Source organism: Hemiscyllium ocellatum, chromosome 10, assembly GCF_020745735.1.
Source record: "Hemiscyllium ocellatum isolate sHemOce1 chromosome 10, sHemOce1.pat.X.cur, whole genome shotgun sequence".
Classification (NCBI taxonomy): Eukaryota; Metazoa; Chordata; class Chondrichthyes; order Orectolobiformes; family Hemiscylliidae; genus Hemiscyllium; species Hemiscyllium ocellatum.
The window spans coordinates 80,061,791-80,084,530 of NC_083410.1; the positions used below are offsets into that span (position 1 = coordinate 80,061,791).

At 41.7% G+C, this 22,740-nt stretch overlaps 1 protein-coding gene across 1 annotated transcript in view; it reads right to left on the bottom strand.

Annotated features, from left to right (window-relative positions):
• Positions 1-282: 282 nt before the first annotated feature.
• Positions 283-22,740, bottom strand: part of unc93a (unc-93 homolog A) — a 91,287-nt gene continuing 68,829 nt past the window's right edge. Inside the window, exons 5-7 of the mRNA XM_060831004.1 lie at positions 17,530-17,665; positions 13,648-13,779; positions 283-1,272 (exon numbers count right to left, since the gene is read on the bottom strand). Of these exons, the coding sequence (XP_060686987.1) occupies positions 920-1,272; positions 13,648-13,779; positions 17,530-17,665 (621 nt within the window). The 3' untranslated portion in view covers positions 283-919. The remainder of the gene's footprint in view (positions 1,273-13,647; positions 13,780-17,529; positions 17,666-22,740) is intronic.

Here is a 22,740-nt window from a genome sequence, read left to right on the forward strand (position 1 = left end):
GTACTTGGAATTGCCTTTTCCTACCTCTGCAACCTTCTTCCAACCTGTGTGCTGTGTACTCTCCGATCTATAATCCATCATAGAAATTTCAGCTATTTTGCTGTCATACGTAGAACCTACTTTTAGTTTTGCTATTATTTTTCCAATCTCAAAGCTTTCTGTAAAAAAAACTACCCTTTCAGTTTTGATTTTTAAGTAATCTTTTCCCTTCTCTAGCTATTAAGCAATGCACAAATTAACACGAGTGAAAAGATATGAAGCATATACTTGAAGATTCCACGTTGGCTTTTAATCAAATAAATCAGCAAATTTACTATCTCACTCTTAGGACAAACGTTTGTTTTGGCCTCCAGCATAAGGGCATGTTTATGATATGGAAGGAAGTAGTATTACTATTTAAACAAGATGAATTGGAGACATTTATTTCAGGTTACAAGCATTGCTATCATCATGAGTATGATAATAGGGTCTTCTAGTCTAACGTTCAAGGTAAAAGTACCAACATACCACAGGATATTCAACACGTTGTGTTTATGGATTAAAAGTACTAGTTATCATTTAAAGATCCAGCATGGGCTGTTGCAGTAAAAGTTGTTGCAAAATCGTTTTTGACTTGGAGATTTGACATTTTCCTCCCTGCGTTTACTTGCGTTACTGGCCTAGGTAAGAGTTTCAAAAAACAGCTTAAATATCCTATGAACTCAAACCTATATTTTATGCCAATTCATGGACCTACCAATGTTACATTATCTAATTCAGCTTGACTATTATGGAAGACAGTCTTGGCCATTATAAATTTAATACAATACTTAGAAAATTATTTTGAAGTAAATCATATAATGCAATATTTTAAAGTGTATAGTTAATCTTTAGAAAAATGTAGATGCTGCTCATATAACTTTGTCCCAGAGGATGTCTTTTAGGTTTCAGCATCATTTTCATCAACAGATTTTACATCAGTGGTTTCTGTTTCTTCTTTTGCTTCTTCTTCCAGTTCAGCTGGCTTCTGTTTTTTTGTTTTTAGGTGCTCACCGCGTAAAATTTGTGAAACTGTGTGAGGAGTTTCACTGCCACACTGAACAAATTCAATATATTCGACAATTCCATACATTATCATGCCCAAAAACAGGACTATCACCAAGATAATGAGCTTAACTTTTATACATAAGAAGTTTGCATAAGCAAATGCTGTAACAAATCCCACAGATTCCCACAGTCGGTAGTTAGCAAATGCTGCTTCTTTGTGGCTCAGAAATAGAACTCCATAAAGGGCTTGAGGAAAAAAAAAACAACTGTTAAGTAAAATATCTGTCTACATCCTGTGGAATTATTTTAAATTCATTTTAAAATTCAAAAGCTGAAAGGAAAATGTCAACATTCTACATTTCCAGAACAATTGTTTTGGGTAAAAATAAGCAATATACCAGGATGAGAGAATAAGAATAACAAATATTATTGACCAGCTGGCATCAGGAATATTAGAAAATTTCAGAACTAAAGACACTGTATCTGAATGCATGAGACATTTACAACATAGTAGATGAATTAGCTCTCTGAGAGGCTAGGGCGAACAGACAGTGGTCATGTTACGTATCAAACAACATAGGCAGAAAGAAAGATATGATCTTGCAGGCAGAGTTTAGGAAGCTAGGAAGGAAATCAACAAACAAGACCTCAATGATAGTAAAACCCAGCTGAACTTCACCTAAGCAAAACCAAGACCAATGACGATTTAGGACAAATTGCTACTGCCATTGGGGAGGGTTTAAACCAACTTGGCAGGTTTGGAGGAGCCAAAGAAAACTAAGGTGAACAGAGAATTGGGAGATAAAGATAACATTAAAGTAGAAAATAGTAAGTTTCTAGGAGGCTGAGATAGAACCTTTGTAAAAAAAATGTAAGGAATCAGGTATCAGAGTATAAGGGAAAGTAACAAAAATTAAGCTTACTGTGTATGGATGTGAGTGCATAGTCTAATAAACAAAATGGGTGAGCAAGAGGATCAGATAACCATATGGACATTTGATTTGGCAACAACAGAAAACTTGTTCGAAGAAGTGCAGTTCTGAGGACTACAAATTCTGAATACAAAATGCCAGATTTTCACTGAGGAACAGGAAGCTTGAGTTGGAAAAAGGTTCCAACTTGGCAGACCCATTTTCTGTCAAGCTACTCCCATCCACAATATTTTTGGCTGAGGAGACAGGCGAGTGATAACGCACTGCAGGCTGAAGGTGGTAAAGGAGGCAGGTAGATAGTAAGCCTGGTGGCTGTAATGCCTGCCCCTGTTTACAGGAATATTGGCCTGGTTTTAATGATAAATATTAGACTCTCAAATCTTCAACATCTTCCCTGCTTCACCCATCCAATCCACAGATGTCCATTAGATACATAATCAATGAGCCACTGGCAAGACTGACTCTCAAATAATACTTAAATTGACACAATAAGCAGAGACTTTGAAATATTTGTTTTTAAAAAATGGATCAAATTAAGAACCTTCAAAATTCTTGATCAACTATAGTCATTTAGGGTATTAATGTCAGAAAAAAATTCACTTCAGACTTCATTGAATCTCATTATTGTAGAAGTAGGAGATTCCGAAGAGCATTCCACCCAGATATCTACCCTATCCATGTAGCACTGCATTTTCCCCTGGCTATTCCATCGAGCCTTTACATCCCTGGACACCATGGCCAATCCACCTAACCTGCACATCTTTGGACTGTGGGAAGACACCAGAACACCTAGAAGAAATCCACACAATGAGGGGAAAATGTGCATACTCCACACAGACAGTCATCCGAGGCTGGAATCAAACCCTGATCCCTGGCGCTGAGAGGCAGCAGTGCTAACCACAGTGCAAATACATAAGGAGTGAACAAAATTCTTGCAAGGAACAGCAGGTCATTATATGAAACAGAGATATGAATCAAACAAAGCTTTCCCATCTCTATTCAGTTGTATAAAGAATGTTTGCTAAAGTATAAGTTGATTAGCTATTCATAGAACATAAATCAGCCTCATAATGAGCTTATCTGATGACAAAAATGGGTTGAGCAGTTTACATTTTTCTGAATGCCTGGCTAAGCTCCATGAATATCTATTCGACTTCAATTGTATCCAGTGTGTGGTGCTGGAAAAGCACAGCAAGTCAGGCAGCATCCGAGAAGCAGGAGAATCAACATTTCAGGCATAAGCCCTTCATCAGGATGCTGCCTGACCTGCTGTGCTTTTCCAGCACCACACTCTCGACTCTGATCTCCAGCATCTGCAGTCGTAACTTTCTCCTTCAATTGTATCCAGGAATGTTTATATAGCTGCAAAGAAAGTGAAATCTTTATTTCATTGTTATCACTTTATTTTGCAGTGACTTGCTGTTTCTTTTAGGGGTTTTGCATCTATCCTTACCAAGGAAGAAAGGAGGCAAGAAAGGAGGGGGATCTGGAATTTTTGATTAAGTATGACATTACAGCTGTACTTAGGGAGGATATTTCCGAAGGAAGTTATTTGGTTGGAACTAAGAAATAAGAAAGGAATAACCACATTATTGGGATTATACCATTGACCGCCAAATAGTCAGCGTGAAATTGAGAAACAAATTTGCAAGGAGATTTCATTTCTTTATAAGAATAACAGGGTGGTAATGTTAGGGGACTTTAACTTTGCAAACAAAGACTGTGACTGCCATGGTGTTAAGGGTTTAGATGGATAGGAACTTGTTAAGTGTATACAAGAAAATTTTCTGATTCAATATGTGGATTATGAGTAGATTAGATTCCTTACAGTATGGAAACAGGCCCTTCGGCCCAACAAGTCCATGCTGACTCTCTGAAGAGTAACCCCATCCCCCCCTCTCTGATTAATGCATCTAACAACTATGGACAATTTAGCATGGCCAATTCACCTGACCTGCATATCTTTGGATTCTGAGAGGAAACCCACACAGTCACATGGAGAATTTGTGAACTCCACACAGCTAGTCACCCAAGTTTGGAATCGAACCTGGGACCCTGGTGCTGTGAGGCAGCAGTGCTAACCACTGAGCCACATGCTGCCCAAGGTGCAAAACTTGACCTACTCCTGGGAATTAAGGCAGGCAAGTGACTGAGGTGTCAGTGGGGTGCACTTTGGGGCAGCGACCATAATTCTTTTAGTTTAAAATAATGATGGAAAAGGATAGCCAGGATCTAAAGATTAAAGTTCTAAATTACAGGAAGGCCAATTTTACAGTAATAGGCAAGAACTTTCAAAATTTGATGGGAGGGGGGAGGGGGAGCGGATGTTCGCAGGTAAAGGAATGGCTAGAAAACAGAAGCCTTCAAAAATGAGATAACGAGAGTCCAGAGACAATATGTTCCTGTTGGAGTGAAAGGCAAGGCTGGTAGGTACAGGGAGGGTTGGGTGACCAGAGAAATTGAGGTTTTGGTCAAGAAAAAGAAGCAAGCATATGCCAGGTATCTACTGTGGAGAAGGACATGGAAAATATACAATGTGGGGAAATAGATGGTGACATCTTGAAAATTGTCCACATTACAGAGGAGGAGGTGCGGGATGTTTTAAAATACATAAAAGTGATTAAATCCCCAGGACCTGATCAGGTATATCCTAGAACTCTGTGGGAAGCTAGGGAAGTGATTGCTGGGCCCCTTGCTGAGATCATCAATAGTCACAGGTGAGGGAACTAAGACTGGAGGTTGGCTAACGTAGTGCCACTATTTAGGAAAAGTGGTATGGAAAAGCCAGGGAACTATAGATCAGTGAGCCTGACATCGGTGGTGGGCAAGTTGCTGGAGGTAATCCTGGGGGACAGGATTTACATGTATTTGGATAGGCAAGGACTGATTAGGGATAGTCAACATTTCTTTGTACATGGGAAATCATGTCTCCCTAACTTGATTGAGTTTTTTGAAGAAGTAACGAAAGGTCAGAGTGATGGAAGTGATGTATATGGACTTCGGTAAGGCGTTCCATAGGTTTCTCATGGTACACTGGTTAGCAAAGTTAGATCACACGGAATACAGGGAGAACTCACCATTTGGCTTCAAAATTAGCTTGAAGTTAGAAGACAAAGGGAGCTGGTGAAGGGTTGCTTTTCAGACTGGAGACCTGTGACCAGTGGTGCGCCGCAAGGACTGATACTGGGTCTATTGCTTTTCATTGTTTATATAAATGATTTGGATGTGAACATAGGAGGTATCGTTTGTAAGTTTGTAGAAGACACCAAAATTAGAGGTTGCCGTGGACAGTGCAGAAGGTTATCTCAGAGTAACAGTGGCATCTTGATCAGATAGGCCAATGGGCTGACAAGTGGCAGGTAGAATTTAATTTGAGGTTCTGCGAGGTTCTGCATTTAGGAAAAGCAAATCAGGGCAGGACTTATACACTTAATGGAAGTTCCTAGGGTATGTCACTGAACAAAGAGACCTTGGAGTGCAGGTTCATAGTTCCTTGAAAGTGGAATCCCAAGTAGACAGGATAGTAAAGAAAGTGTTTGGTATGCTTTCCTTTGTTGGTCAGAGAATTGAGTATAGGAGTTGGGAGATCATGTTGTGGCTGTATAGGACATTGGTTAGGCCACTTTTGGAATATTGTTTGCAGTTCTGGTCTCCCTTCTATAGGAAAGATGTTGTGAAACTTGCAAAGGTTCAGAAAAGATTTACAAGGGTGTTGCCAGTGTTGGAGGCTTTGAGCTATAGGGAGAGGCTGAATAGGCTTGGAGCTGTTTTCCCTGGAGCATCAGAGGCTGAGGGGTGACCTTATAGAGGTTTATAAAATCATGGGGGGCATGGATAGGGTTAATAGACAAAGTCTTTTCCCTGGGGTGATGAATTCCAGAACTAGAGGGCATAGATTTAGGGTGAGTGGGGAAAGGTTTTAAAAAGGACCGAAGAGGCAATGTTTTCACACAGAGTCGTGCATGTATAGAATGAGCTGTCAGAGGAAGTGGTGGAGGCTGGTACAAGTCCATTTAAAAGGCATTTGGATGGGTATATGAATAGGAAGGGTTTTCAAGGGATATGGGCCAAATGCTGGCAAATGGGACTAGATTAATTTATGATATCTGGTCAGCATGGATGAGTTGGACCGAAGGATCTGTTTCCGTGCTGTACACCTCTATGACTCTAAGAAATATTGCTATGGTAAAACAGGAGGCAATTCAGACAGTTGTATTGATGAGGAGGTTTTGAACAGTCTGTCTGTAGATAAAGCTGATAAAGTACTCGCACTGAGTGATGCATCCAAGGACAGCAAAGAAAATGGCAATGGAAATTTGTAGGTGCTGGTCATAATTTTTGAATTTCCTTAGGACTCAGGGGTACTGCCAGAGAACTGAATAATTACATGTTCAAAACAGGATGCAAAGATAGGCTCAGGAATAACAGTTTAGTCAGTTTACCCTCATGAGCATTGCAGAGGTGGAGATCATTTTAGAAATTAAATTGGGATTGAAATTAATAGTCACTCAGGTGAATGGGGAATAATTAAGGAAAGCCAACATGTATTTGTCAAGGGATGTGGAATGCCATGCTTGCAATTATGATTCAGGCAAGTTCAGTTGAGGCATTTAAGAGGGAATTGTGTTATGATCTGAAAAGGAAGAATGTCTAGGGTTACTTTAAGAAGACTGGAGAGTAGCAGTGGGGAGCCTGCTCCTTCAGAGAGCTAGTGCAGTCACAATGGATGTAATGGCCCCTTTCTATACTGTAGTAAATCTGTGATACAATGATTTTTAAACAGAAGTTAGCTCTGTCTTCAGTCTTCCACAGCTCCTAGATTGTTTCCATGATAGTTTCCCTGAAAGTTCTATGTTGACTCCAGCATTCACAGAAAAGGGAAAACCGGAGCTAGAATCTGAATTCTAAATCCAGGCAGAAAGATCAAAATCAATCAAAAGATACCCCTGCAGTTTAGCAATGATTTGCTGTCCAACCTCCTCCAGTCAGTGAATGGAGAGATGTATTTATCCTGGCTGTTTTGGCTAACCACAGATGTCTGGACAGAAGTCACAGCAGAGGTAAGCAATCATGTGTTCAGAATGGAGAGAAGATGAATTACCGACTGCAAACCCAAACAGTGAGTCTATCTGAATGAGTCTGAGTAAGTGGTGTGCAGACATTGGTTATAAGATGGGAGGCTACAAAAGCATCATTTTACAAATGATCAGATGGCCATTGATAGGTATACTGTTTCCCTTCGAGTAAAAAATGAGGTCTGCAGATGCTGGAGATTCTCTATTCCTGAGATGCTGCCTGGCCTGCTGTGCTTTGACCAGCAACACATTTGCATACTGTTTCCCTTCATCAACTTGCTTCAGGATAAAGGATGCATGTGGGTCAAAGACATCTGTATCTCACTCTCTACCTCATGCAATTCCTATGGCAGCCTTAATGGAGAGAGAGATAGACATAGCTACCTTAATGGGATGAAAGGCAGACCAGTGGTAAACGGTTCTCCTTAATACTACCTGGAGCAAAACACATTGTTCCCTTGTATTTACAAAAAAAACAGACACTCATTAGGTGGTCATGGGTAAAGACAGGTGGAGGAAAGCCAGCCATTGTACACTCAATCCATGTTCTTAATGAGATTAGTGTGAGGAGTGCTGATTAGTGCTATACTGTCAGCTCTGATTGCAAAAGTTGTGTATTGCACCTGCAGACTGGAGTAGCACATTCAATATTAAAAGGGCTATTTGTCTGCAGTTTCCCTTGTGGTTGCAACAGGGACTTGAGATGATCCACTAACAGAGTATCTTGTACATTCTCTCAGATTGAAAACGTCTATTTCTCAGGGATGCATAGCATCACATCTCTCTCTATTGCATTCACTGATGGATTGGCTCTGCTTGTGAACACCTCACAGGGCATAGATATAGATGGCTATGACAGTGAAGATTATAGACAATAGGAAGATGGTTGGAGGTCAGGTCCATGCTGTGTACCAGGCTGATGAAGGAACTTTGGTCACAGCCATGCAAAGTCTATTGGAGATGCACAAGCAAGCAGGGAATCAGTAGGTGGAGCTACTGCAGCACTGAGTATTATATATGGGTGATGAAGGAACTCTTTCAGGCCATGACCGCATGTGCCAAGTGGATGAATGCTTTACCTCCTCCACGGAGAGTCTGGTGATCTAAATCCAAGACACTATTTAGTGCATGTTTGGCATTAACACAAACTTCTAGGAGAAAGTGAGGACTGTAGACGCTGGAGATCAGAGCTGAAAATGTGTTGCTGGAAAAGCGCAGCAAGTCAGGCAGCATCCATGGAGCAGGAGAATCGACGTTTTGAGCATGAGCCCTTCTTCAGGAATGAGGAGTGTGTGCCAAGCAAGCTAAGATAAATGGTAGGGAGGAGGGACTTGGGGGAGGGGCATTGGAAATGCGGTAGGTGGAAGGAGGTTAAGGTGAGGATGATAGGCCGGAGTGGGGTGGGGGCGGAGAGGTCAGGAAGAAGCTTGCAGGTTAGGAAGGTGGTGCTGAGTTTGAGGGTTTGGACTGAGACAAGGTGGGGGGAGGGGAAATGAGGAAACTGGAGAAATCTAAGTTCATCCCTTGTGGTTGGAGGGTTCCCAGGCGGAAGATGAGGTGCTCTTCCTCCAGCCGTCGTGTTGCCATGGTCTGGTGATGAAGGATGTCCTTGGTAGAGTGGGAGGGGGAGTTGAAGTGTTGAGCCACGAGGTGGTTGGGTTGGTTGGTCCGGGCATCCCAGAGGTGTTCTCTGAAACGTTCCACAAATAGGCGGCCTGTCTCCCCAATATAGAGGAGGCCACATCGGGTGCAGCGGATGCAGTAAATGATGTGTAAGGAGGTGCAGGTGAATTTGTGGCGGATATGGAAGGATCCCTTGTGGCCTTGTAGGGAAGTGAGGGGGGAGGTGTGGGCGCAAGTTTTGCATTTCCTGCGGTTGCAGGGGAAGGTGCCGGGAGTGGAGGTTGGGTTGGTGGGGAGTGTGGACCTGACAAGGGAGTCCCGGAGGGAGTGGTCTTTTCGGAACGCTGATAAGGAAGGGGAGGGGAGGGAAATATATCCCTGGTGGTGGGGTCTGTTTGGAGGTGGCGGAAATGACGACGGATGATATGATGTATATGGAGGTTTGTGGGTGGGGGTAGGTGAGGATCAGTGGGGTTCTGTCCTGATGGCGATTGGAGGGGCGGGGCAGCGGGAAGTGGAGGAGATGCGGTGGAGAGCATCGTCGATCACGTCTGGGGGGAATTTGCGCTCTTTGAAGAAGGAGGCCATCTGGGTCGTTCGGTATTGGAACTGGTCCTCCTGGGAGCAGATGCGGCGGAGGTGAAGGAAATGGGAATATGGGATGGCGTTTTTACAGGGGGCCATGAAGAGTTGCCCAGCAGGGGCTGATAGCCAGGTTCGGTACCCACGAGGACAACCTCGACTGGGATCTTGGGCTCATGTCACACTATAGGTGACCCCACTACGCCACACACTTTTTTACATTCTCTATCGCTCTCACTCACACACACACTCTCCCTCAGACACACACAAGTCAATGGGGTGAATTTGCATTTGCAGATTTGTGATTCGATTTGGGGCAGCATGGTGGCTCTAGCAGTTAGCACTGCTACCTCACAGCGCCAGGGATCCGGGTTCAATTCCCGCCTCAGGCAACTGTCTGTGTGGAGTTTGCACATTCTCTCTGTGTCTGCGTGGTTTCCTCTGGATGCTCTGGTTTCCTTCCACTGTTCAAAGGTGCGCAGGTTAGGTGAATTGGCCATGCTAACTTGCCTGTAGTGCCATGTGGATTTGTCAGGGGTAAATATAGGGGGATGGGTTTCTCTTCGGAGGGTCGGTGTGGACCTGTTGGGCCGAAGGGCCTGTTTCCACACTGTAGGGAATCTAATCTAGGTTCCCTACAGCCCAACCAGTGCACACTGACCCTCCAAAGAGTAACCCACCCAGACCTATTTCCCTCTGACTAATGCACCTAGCACTATGGGCAAATTAGCATGGCCAAGTCACCTGACCTACACATCTTCAGCAACTGGAGGAAACCCACGCAGACACGGGGAGAATGGGCAATCTCCACACAGTCGCCCAAGGCTGGAATCGAACCTGGGACCCTGGTGCTGTGAGGCAGCAGTGCTAACCACTGAGCCACCATGCCACCCAGAATGTATTTGCAGGTACATTCTATTTTGTTCAGAAAGCACACAAAGGCGGTCAGTCAATGTGACATTTTATAAATTCCTATTTTGGAAATAGAACTAGTCTGACTCAAGATTGGGATTTAGACATACTCTATGCATTGTCTGAGCTGAGATTCACCTTTGTTTTAAACTGATAAAAACTTTAGTTATCTCAGAACTGTGACTTGAAAGAAGTTCTGGGACTTACATATTCATCAGTAAAAACCTGCATCCCCATTCTAAGTGATTAAGGACTTTGTTGCATGAGTTGTATGACAATTTGATCTTTTACAATAAATTCTGTGTCTTATGATCCTACCCGACAAGCTATCTAATGAAGGAGCAGTGCTCTGAAAGCTTGTGCTTTCAAATAAACCTGTTGGACTATAACTTGGTGTTGTGTGATTTTTAACTTGGTCTACCCAGAATGGACTAGAACTGTCCCAATTCAGATCCACTCCCCTTCCTCTGGAACCAACATACCCTTCCACTACTTTGAAATTACCACTTCCAACCTTCCTGTCTCCAGCTCCATGCTCTCAGCTATCAAATTGGCATGCTACACATCTGCTCCATTCTCCTGGCACCCTACCCTTTACTGACTTGGCATTTTATCTATCTGTCACCTTATCCTCCTTTCCATTTGGCATCCAGCAACATGCCACCCTATCCTCCCTTCCTAGCACCTCAATTACATGTATATACCCTACTTTATGTACTTAATGTTTGACAATAGCTATCATAGAAGCTATCAGTCATTCTGAACCTTTGAATTCTAGAATGTGACAGCAATACTGCTGTGAAAAAAACTGTAATATGAAAAAAATGTCAGAATGGAAGCACAGTTCCACATTTCTGAGGCAAACTTGATCATAATGTCCTGTCAAAATGCAAAGCTTTCTCCATTCATAAAAATGGGGCAGAGTGTTAATCTGTGTGAGATCATTTCTTTTTCACACAGCTACTTCATCTCTTGGTTAGAACCTTAAACCTGATTCCCCTAATCCTTGTCCAACAGCTAAAGGAACAAGTTTTCTTTGTCAACCAAATGTAAACCTATCATAATCCTGTGCAACTCGATCAAATCTCCCTTCAATCCTCTGGACTCAATATTCAATTCAATGACGTTAGATCATGAACTCTTGCCATTTTATTCCATTTTTCTTTGATTGGTTTTTAAAATCTTGTTTCTCCCTTCATACCTTTCCTTGATATTCAGATACCAGGATCTTCAGGATCCTGGTCCATTGTTTCTTCACTTGTCACTATGGTCTTGTGCTGTAAAACGTTGTGTCATTTCATGCTGTTCATCTGATTACAGAAGTTTCTCTTTATTCTTTTACTTGCTTAAGACCTACAACATTTCTAAACTTCTGGAGGAAGTTGACATACCTAAAAAGGTGGGTGAATTCAACAGCTGTGGTGGTAACTATGCATTAGCTGGGAAGTCCCAAACAGACCCTAGCATGTGTGACTTTGTGGTTCTAAGCCTTTGGAGGCAGAGTGCGGTCAGCCAGTCAGAAAAGGCAAACATGGGAGTAGGCCCAGGATGAGATCAGCACTGGAAACTGACAGCAAAGCTATCTGGGGCGGCTTGTCATCAACGTTAAGAGTGGGATGCTGGAAAAGCACAGCAGGTCAGGCAGCATCCGAGGAGCAGGAGAATCAAGTTTTGGGCAAGAGCCCTTCATCAGGAATGAGGCTCACTTTCTCCTTCCAGCTTGTCATCAAGGCCAGTCCAGCAGGCCACAGCATAAAAGAGGGTAGCTTCAATGTGGAGATCAGGAAGATTCTCCATGCAGGACAGGAATGGTCCTTAGTACCAGCAGGGTCCACAACATACCAAGGCAGGATAAGGTCTTTGATAGGCCACTTTCCTGATCCTGACTTAATTAGCTGAGTAAGGAATACTGAGTGAAGCTCTATAACCCATACCTCTCATCTGATTAAACAGCCACCTCCAACATTTTGCCATTTCCCAAGACCAGTGAATTTTGCCAGTAACTCTGATTTTCTCTCAATAGATACTGCCAGATTTGTTGAATATTCCCAGCATTTTTCTGTTATATAGACATTGGTAACACTAATAAGTGTGCAAATTTGGTTTTGTAACCTTAGTTTTAGTTTCCTTATCAATGTGTGAAATTCTACCAGAAAGGGAGATGCAGTTTTTGGATGTGAAGTGAGTAGCATGTCTGCAAAGTAGTGGCAGTAGAGGAAAAACAATTTTATTGTTGCTATATAACTAACAGCTGGTTGGCTAAATATTTTCTAACCAACATGTTCAGAGATATTATTACACATCTTGAGAGCAAGTGGGACATGAACTCAGGCCTTTTGGCTCAGAGGTTTGGACACTATCACTGTGGTACCGGCAATAGCCAATGGGTATCACATTTAAAGAGAAGACAGCACGATTAGAGGATGAAGAAGTCCTAACAACCGTGTAATGGAAACATTTAGAGGAAAAGAAGTGCCCAGGTTCAGTGAAGGCCCAGGTTCAAAGGGAGAGGGATATCCTTATGAGTCCTGGAAGAGACTAGCAAGGCAGTCCAAGAGGGCATGATCGAAGACAACGAGGAAGTTGATCCTGCAGACATGGTAGCAATGTTGAAAGAGAACTAATGATCTGATATGACCAGGAAGGTTGAGTGGAGAGTATAACATTTAGCTCCCATATTTGAATGTCATAGAAAATTGTCCAGAAATGTGAGAAGAGGGTGCCCACTCAATCATTGACTTTTATCAGGCACCAACATTCAGATTCAGAAACATAGTAGCTTACCAATGGAGAACATTCATCAAATATAACTGACTACTGCATTGCGAATACTGAATGTGTGATTGCAACAAAATCAAGATTTCCAGCAAAATAGGGCTGTATTGAACTATAATTGGCAGCTACAATGTGTATTCCTGTGTTTGCAGAAAAGAGAAAGGAGGTAGACTTATAGATGTACCACAATCTGTGGCCTGACTCCAGTTAGACAGGAGGTGATGAAGCTGACTACTGCTGCAAATGTGTTGCTGGTCAAAGCACAGCAGGCCAGGCAGCATCTCAGGAATAGAGAATTCGACGTTTCGAGCATAAGCCCATGCTCGAAACGTCGAATTCTCTATTCCTGAGATGCTGCCTGGCCTGCTGTGCTTTGACCAGCAACACATTTGCAGCTGTGATCTCCAGCATCTGCAGACCTCATTTTTTACTCTTTGATGAAGCTGACTAGTTGGTAGCAGCACAGCCCGTATTGCTGATGTTGAGGTGGGAATTGTACACTGAAACTAATGTGAACAGTGATTATTATACCATCTCTTTAACTTTTCCAATTGATGAAAGCTTATGTTATGTTCCCTATGGGCAAAAACAAAGGAATACAGTCTTACGGTCTATTTCATTAACTTTCTTATATTGTTGCTATAGTTATTGAGATACAATATTAAAATAAAGATCTAAAATTAACAATTATGTTATCTTGTCACTTATTATTGTCAACATACCATTGGTCTGTGTCTGCCAAACAGCATCAGCTATTCCCCAAAGACAAGGGAATACAAAAAATACTGGCATTTGTTCTGGTCGTGGATTCCATAAAAACAATGAAATTATTGATGCAAGATTCGTGATGGTTGCTGTGACATGAAACAAACAAATAAAAATGGTTCAACATTATTATACAAATTTGCACTAAATCTTCTTAGCACATCATAATGGGTTGCAACTGTACACCATAATGTCCACCAAGCCATAACTTACTCTAATTTTGAACTACCTCAACATTGCCAAAAGCCTTGAACAACTAATAATCACAATTTCACAACCCCTTGAAAATCAAAGCTAATGCTGCAAGCATTGAAATTGCAGTATCTGAGACTTTACTGATGACATCATAGATAGCTGTCGGCATCAAAAATAGTGCAGACCAAAACTAGAAAAGGACACACACACTGTCCTTGCTTCTTTCTGTTCTCCTCACCTTTTCTTCCTGCCCAGTTTGTCTGCCCCCTGCATTTCAGCCTCCTATTGCTGCTGCCTCCTGCATCGCTTTTTTTTTACCACTCCCTTTCATTTACCTCACTCAGTTTCCTCTATTCCATTTACATTTTCCAATTGACATCACTCTGTTTAGTGCTGCCTTCACTGTTCTCTCCTGCCTCCTGTCACCTCTTGTCATTCGGGAATCTAATCTAATTTTAATCTAATCTCAGTCATCCTGCGATGAAAGAAGCTGCAATGTGAGTTAGGGGGAGGGGAAGTGCAAGGAAGCAGTGGAGATAGCAGGGGAAGCAGAAGAAGAGGGAGCAGTGGAATGTATATGGGACAAGAAACCACAAACGAAACTTAATGTAGAGAAGTGTGGAGTGATTCACTTCAGTAGGAACAACTCAGAGAGACAACAGTAAATAAAAGGGTAACACTAAAAGGGCTGCAGGAGCAGAGGAACCAGGGTGTCATTGAATGTGGAAGGACAGATTGAAAAATGACTACTACAATATATAAATATGCTGGCTTTACAATTAGGGACACATTATATACAAGTGCACTGAGGTTATGTATAAGAGATTGGTTTGCTCCTAACTGGAGTAATGCATCCAGCTCTGGGTACCACACATTAGGCAGAATGTGAGAAGTTTGAAGAGAGTGGACAAAAGATTCAAAAGACTGGTTCCGGGAATTATTTGATTTAATTTATTATGAGGATGAGAAACTTCAGCTGCGTGGACAGATTAGAGAAATCAGGTGTGCTTTACTTGAGGAAAACATGGAGAGAAAATTTGATGGAGATAGTCAAAACCAAAATGATTCTGGCCAAATAGGTTGGGAAGAACTGTCCACATTGGTAATAGAAGCAAAGTGATATGAGGAAAAAATTATTGGTCAACAAGAGGTTAGGATCTGGAAAATGTTGCCATAGAGTATGGTGGAGGCAGGTTCAAATGAGGCATATTGGACATTGGATTGCTCTCACAAAGGAAAAATGTACAGGGCTACGAGGAAAAGGCTGGGTAGTAGCATTAGGTCAATCATGTCTTCAGAGAGCTGCTTCAGACAAAACAGATCAAATGACCATTTTCTGTAAAAGTGGCAAGTGTGATGGAAGAATGTTTTTTGAAACAACGGGCAGTTAGGGTCCGGAATGTACTGTCTAGAAGTGGAGACAGCTTCAACCAAGACATTGAAGAAGACATTAGATGATTTTTTGAATAGAAATAGTTTGCAGGTTTACAGGCAAACACAAAGGAATCATCCTAATGCAGACATGATGGGCCGAGTGACCTCATTCAACACAGTAACAATTCTCTGACTCTGTGCCTCTAAACCTAAGTACATTCTGATCCGATACTGCACTGATTTTGAAGATAAGGACTTTGGGTATTTTCGAATCAACGTGTTTAGCAATGTTATTGCACACCTCCAGAGGAAGTAGGACTTGAACCCCGGCTTCCTAATGGTAGAGACACTACCACTGCACACAAAAACCTTGCCTGTGAATGCAAGCATTTTTTCGTCAACTTGTTCAGAGATGTTACTACACATCTCTGGAGCAGATGCAGCTTAAACCCAGGTCTCCTGGATCAGGATTAGGGACACTACCACTGAGAACTCATAGATATTTTAAATGAACCTATTTAGACGTATTATGACACACCTCTTGTGAAAATGTGACTTAAACCAGAGTCTTCTAACTCAGTCGTAGGGAAGCTATCATTGCACCACAGGAATTCTACAAGTATCAGGGAACTCAGATATTTCCCTGATCAATCTGCTCAGAGATGTTATTACACTCCTTTAGAGAAAGTGGGGCTTGAACCTAAATGCCCTTGCTCAGACACCATCACAGCATCACAAAAGCCCTGCCTTAGAATTGAGATATATTTTAGTCAACTTGTTCAGGGATGTTACTACACACCTTTGGAGCAGGTGAGACTTGAACCCAGATCTCCTTCACTGGAGATAGGGACATCACCACTGCACCACAGGAGCTTCCTGGTAACCCAGATATTTCTAATCAACCTATTCATATGTATTATGACCCACCTCTGGTGAAGGTGTGACTTGAACTGGGTCTCGTAATTTAAAGGTAGGGATACTACCACTGGCACCACAAGACCCCACTGGGAAGTCACATATACTTTCAATCCAGCAGCTCAGAGATGTTAATACACACGTCTAGAAAAGTGAGATTTGAATCTGTCTATTATTACACACCTCTGGAGCAGGTCCGACTTGATTCCAGGACTTTTGCCTCAAAGGTAGGGACACTACTTTTGGTTTCAACAGGAGTTAAACTGGGAGTCTCCTAGCTCAGAGGTATGAGTCTAAGCATTGTTGTGAAACACTTTTGTGAACTTGACTTGCCCCAAGCCTGATTTTATGCGATAAAGTTCTCACAGGCAGAAAGGATTCTTCTTTAGCGTCTTTGAAGGGCTCATTCATTACATTTGGATTAGTTGCTTATTTGCTCTTTCAGGCTGCTGCTTATGTTCCCACAATTATAGTGTGTTTTCAAAATGTAAAATCATATTTTCTTGTATCTGATATTACAGCACTGTTGGCTGCCTTTACAACATTTGTGCTAAAGTTATGTAGGATTGTCTTTGTGGATTGACGACAAGGACCATGAGAAGAAGCATCTGGAATAATAAGAAGGAGGTGGAGGCATAATCGATAACATTGCTGTCATGAGGAACCAGCTCTTCACAACCAATTAGGCAGAAAGAAGTCCTGCAGAAGGAGGTTTAGCAAAAACAGGTGTAGCATCAATCATCAGGTTCCTATCTTCTAAAGGACAGTTTACTGAAGATTGCATCATTTGTGTCATTCGTCTCATTTTACAATACTCTGCTCTAGAAGCCAGGTCCCATTGCATAAATTAGCCTGTTCTCATTGTTTGCAGCAGCTTGTTAAAATCATAGCAAAGTGAGGGCTAGACTACACTGAAAGACTATAATTAGGTGACAGTATGAATCGTAACAATCAGGATTGTTCAAATGCTGCTGTTTTGTAGGTGAGATAAATGATCCAGATGATGTAATCTTCAGTAAACTGTCTTTTGTCATTTAGGAGTTGGTGATTGATACCACTCCTGCTCCTTCTCTTCATGCTGTTCCTCCTCCTGTTAGATTTTTTTGTCTGTTTAGGTGTTATAAAGGCTACTTTTCTATGATAGCAATGTTGCAGATCCTCCTCCCTTTCATTCCAGATGCTTTTATTCAACGACTTTGTCTTCAAACAACAAAGACAAAGATAATTTCAGTAGCTAAGAGCGTTTACCAGATAATCTTTGCTGTTTGTTTCTTAGTGATATTCGACTTGGCTTACAAAACAGATTTGAACATTCCAATGAGTTTAACCATAAGGTTTATAATCTAACAACTCACCAAAGGCAAACAGTGGAATTCGCCCAGTATATTTTGAGAGTTTTCCAAATATCACAGAGAAGATGGAATTTGAAGCACCAAAACAGATCATAACATAACCAACAAATTGTATTCCAATTGTACAAGTGACATATGCCTGTGGTTAGAAAATAAAGAATATGAGTATCAGTTAAGTCTACATGATTTGGTGTCCTGTCAATCAGAGTATATTCCTTTTAAATCTACTTTGTTTCCAACTCCCAAAGCTTTACAAACCTATATCACAATATTATCTCAATGGCTTTCATTTTTGGAAAATCGTGGTTTAATATACCTTCAACTTATTCACTTATTTTTTTCAGTATTCTACACCAAAATCCATCAGATTCATGAGGTTTGAATATATCATAGCCTATTACTTTCACTACTAAAGAAAATTAAATCCATTACGTTCATCCCAGGGCTGAAGGCTTGATCACATTGGTTTTTGGGTGAAGGGCTTATTATATGCAACTGTGCATCTGATCTTGGTAATGTAGATATTACCGCAAATGTCATGCTGCCTGCTTGTCAGCGTCATCAAGTGTGCGCAGCCCACTGTGACATTCAGAGCACAGTATGTACTTGAATAGCATGCATTTCAGCTAGCCCGCATTTCTTAAATGCAACTCGCAAATTTTAAAAGTGAGGTGCATTCTGGTTCTAACAGCTTGTAGAAGTATTTGAAGACATATTACAGAGATGGAATAAACACTCCAAGGGAGCAGAAGACAGATGGTTACCAAGTTCACAGATGTATTGTTGGTGGTCTTAACAGAGGAAGTAGCAAATCAGGGAAAAGTCATATGTCCACAGTGGGATGGGGTCTTCAAGGCATACACGATACATAGAATAGTGGAAGGTAGCCACAAATGTCAATATAAGGAGCCTGGCTCTGAGGATTTGGCTACAGTGCTGTAAAAAACTACAGTGACCTTATGAGTGACTAAAAGTCAGGGAATGCATCTTCAAATATCATCTCCTATCTCCTACATCAGCAACCCCCACATGATTTGATGCTTCACATCCCATTAGTTATTCATCAGCTTAACATTTAGATGTTACAGTTCACTCTCAGACTCTTAACAATGATGGTATCTTGCAGGTTCCAAATATTGCTGGGTCATCAGCAATGAGAACTAATTATCCAAATGCATTGAAACAAACTTACTGATACTCTTTACTTCTGTTATTGGACAAGGTTATTCTCAGAGTGCAGCAAGTCAGCATCAATGTGAAGCAGACTAAGAGGAGTGTTCAGTGAGTCTGCATTATCACAGTTATTTGTGTCTTTCAGTTGGACACAAAAGCAGAAATTGCAGGAAAAACTCAGCAGATCTGGCAGCATCTATAAAGACAAAGCACAGTTCTGAAGATGAGTCATTGGACCTGAAATATTAACTGTGATTCCTCTCCACAGATGTTGCCAGACCTGCTAAGCTTTTTTCCAGCAATTTCTGTTTTTGGTTCTGAGTTTCAACATCTATAGTTCTTTCATTTTATTATTTAACATTTCAGGTTCAGTAAATCTTCTTCAGAACTTCTTCTTTCATTTGGACACTTGGCTTAAATCAGCAGATGTCATTACAGTTGAAGCATACAGTTAAGAAATTCACCTTTGAAATATTTAATATCCAAATCAATGAATTGAATAGAGTAGAGATGGTTGGGCAGGTGATGTTTTGAGAGGAGTAAAGCAAGTGTGGGACCTTTGAATGATGTAACTGGGCAATTGATAAGGGGGAACAGGGAAATGACAGATAATTTAAACCAATATTTTGCATCAGTTTTCACTGTTGAGAACACTACAAACACCCCAAAGATACCACAAATGCAAGGTTATTCAAGAAGGGAGGAGGGATAAACTACAGACGAGTCAACTTAACCTCAATGGTGGACAAACTATTGGAAGCAATTCTGCAGAACAGAATTAATCAACATTTAGAAAAGCAGGCATTAATCCTGAATAAACAGCATAGACATTTCTTTAAGGGGAAGTCTTATGTGATTCATTTTTTTAAGAGGTGACCAGATGTGTAGATGAGGGCAATGCATTTGATGTGGTATACATAGACTTCCACAAGGTTTTTGGTAAGGTCCTACATGGGAGACTGATAGCAAAGGTCAGCCCATGATTACAAGGAAATTTGGTGAATTGGATCCAGAACTGACGAAGTGGAAAGAAGCACAGGGTGATAGTTGAGGAGTGTCTTTGTGTCTGAAGGCCTGTGTCCATTGGGTTCCACAGGAATCAGTGTTGGTGCCCTTGCTGTTTGTACCATAGATAAATAATTTAGACTTGAATGTAAGAGGGTTGATCAGTACATTTGTGGATAATATGGCAATTGGTGGTAAGTACTGAGGACAACCTCAGATTATAGGAAAATAAAGACAGGCTGGTCAGATAGGCTGATCAATGGCAGATGGAATTCAATCACAGGTAAGCATGAGGTGATGCACTTAGGAAGAACAAATAATGATGAACATTAGGAGCCGGTAAGCATTGTGGATTAAAGGGAATCTGTGCATATTGACTAGTCCCTTAGGGTGCTGAGACAGGTAGATGAAGTGGTGAAGAAGGCACATGGGATACCTACCTTTATTGGTTGAGACTTTTGGTTTAAGAGCAAGGAGCTGCAACTGTATAAGATGTTGGTTGGGCCACACCTCGGGAAGAACATACTCAGCTACAGCAATATGTGCAGCTACGGGATTCATACTATAGGAGGAATAAGCCCATAAGACAATGGAATGGAAGTAAGGCCATTCGGCTCATAGAATCCACTCCGCCATTCAATCATGGCTGATGGGCATTTCAACGCCGCTTCCCGCACTCTTCCCGTATCCCTTAATTTCTTGCGAGATTAAGAATGAATCAATCTCTGCCTTGAAGACATTTAACGCCCCGGCCTCCGCTGCGCTCTGTGGCAATGAATTCCACAGGCCCACCACTCTCTGGTTGAACAAATGTTTCCTCATTTCCATTTTAATTTGACCCCCTCTAATTCTAAGGCTGTACCCACAGGTCCTAGTATTCCTACCTGACGGAAACAAATTCCCAGCGTCCACCCTTTCTTAGCCATGCATTATCTTGTAAGTTTCTATTAGATTTCCCCTCAACCTTCTAAACTCTAATGAATACAATCCCAGGATCCTCAGCCGTTCATCGTATGTTAGGCCTACCATTCCAGGGGTCATCGTGTGAATCTCTGCTGGTCACGCTCCAGTGCCAGAATGTCCTTCCTGAGGGGTGGGGCCTAAAACTGGACACAGTATTCTATATGGGGACTAACCAGAGGTTTATAAAGTCTCAGTAGCACATCGCTGCTTTTACATTCCATCCCTCTTGAGATAAATGACAATATTCCAGTTGTTTTCCTAACCACAAACTCAACCTGCAAGTCAACCTTTAGAGAATACCGGACTAGCACTCCCAGATCCCTTTGTACTTTGGCTTTAGGAATTTTCTCACCGTTTAGAAAATAGTCCGTCCCTGTATTCTTTTCTCTGAAGTGCAAGACCTCGCATTTGCTCACATTGAATTTCATCAACTATTTCTTCGACCACTCTCCTAAACTGTCAAAATCTTTCTGCAGCCTTCCCACCTCCTCAGAACTACTTGCCTGTCCGCGTAACTTTGTATCACTGGCGAACTCCGCCAGAATGCTCCCAGTCCCTTCATCTAGGTCATTAATATATAAAGTGAACAGCTGTGGCCCCAATGCTCAACCCTGCAGGACACCACTTGTCACTAGCTGCCATTCTGAAAAAGAACCTTTTATTCCAACTCCCTGCCTTCTGTCAGACAGCCAATCCTCAATCCATGCCAGTAACTCACCTTGAACATCATGGGCCCTCATCTTAGTCAGCAGCCTCCCGTGAGGCACCTTATCAAAGGCCTGTTGGAAGTCAAGGTAGATAACATCCACCGGGTTTTCCTGGTCTAACCTACTTATTACCTCTTCAAAGACTTTGAACAGGTTTGTCAGGCACGATCTCCCCTTACTAAACCCATGCTGACTTGTTCTAATCTGACCCTGCACTTCCAAGAATTTAGAAATCTCATCCTTAACGCTGGATCCTAGAATTTTACCAACAACTGAGGTTAGGCTAATCGGCCTATAATTTTCCATCTTTTGTCTTGATCCTTTCTTGAAGAAGGGGGTTACACAGCGATTTTCCAATCACCTGGGACTTTCCCTGACTCCAGTGATTTTTGAAAGCTTACAACCAACACCTCCTTTATTTCCTCAGCCATCTCCCTCAGAACTCTAAGATGTAGTCCATCAGGGCCAGGAGATTTATCAATTTTTTAGACTTTATAGCTTTTCTAGCAATTTCTCTTTTGTAATAGCTGCCATACTCAACACTGCCCCCTGACTCTCCTTAATTGTTGGGATATTACTCATGTCTTCCACTGTGAAAACTGACACAAAATATTTATTAAATTCTTCAGATATTTTGTTATCTCCCAACACTAGCCTTCCTGCATCAATTTGGAGCGGCCCAATTTCTACTTTTGCCTCTCATTTGTTTCTTATGTATTGAAAAAAAACTTTTACTATCATTTTTATGATTACTGGCTAGTTTACCTTCATATTTGATGCTCTCCTTCCTTATTTCTCTCTTTGTTATCCTCTGTTTGGTTTTGTAGTTTTCCCAATCTTCTGAGGTTCCGGTGCTCTGACCACTTTATAGCTCTCTCTTTTCCTTTGATACATTTCCTGACTTCCTTTGTCAGCCATGGCTGTCTAATTACCCCCACCCCCCAACCCCGATAATCTTTCTTTTCTTTGGGATGAATCTCTGTACTGTGTCCTCAATTACAGCCAGAAACTCCAGTCTTTATTGCTTGACTGTCTTCTCCGCTAGGCTCTGCTTCTCGTCGATTTTCATCAGTTCCTACTCATGCCCTTGTAATTACCTTTATTTAATTGTAATACCATTACATCTGATTTTGTCTTCTCTCTTTCAAACTGCAGACTGAATTCTAACATTTTATTATCACTGCCTCCGAAGTATTCCCTTACTTTGAGATCTTGTATAAAGTTTGATTCATTACAAGTTCAGAATAGCCTGCTTCCTTGTGAGCTCCATCGCAAGCTGTTCCAAAAAGCCACCCTGAAGGGCTTATGCCCAAAACGTTGATTCTCCTGCTCCTTTGATGCTGCCTGACCTGCTGCGCTTTTCCAG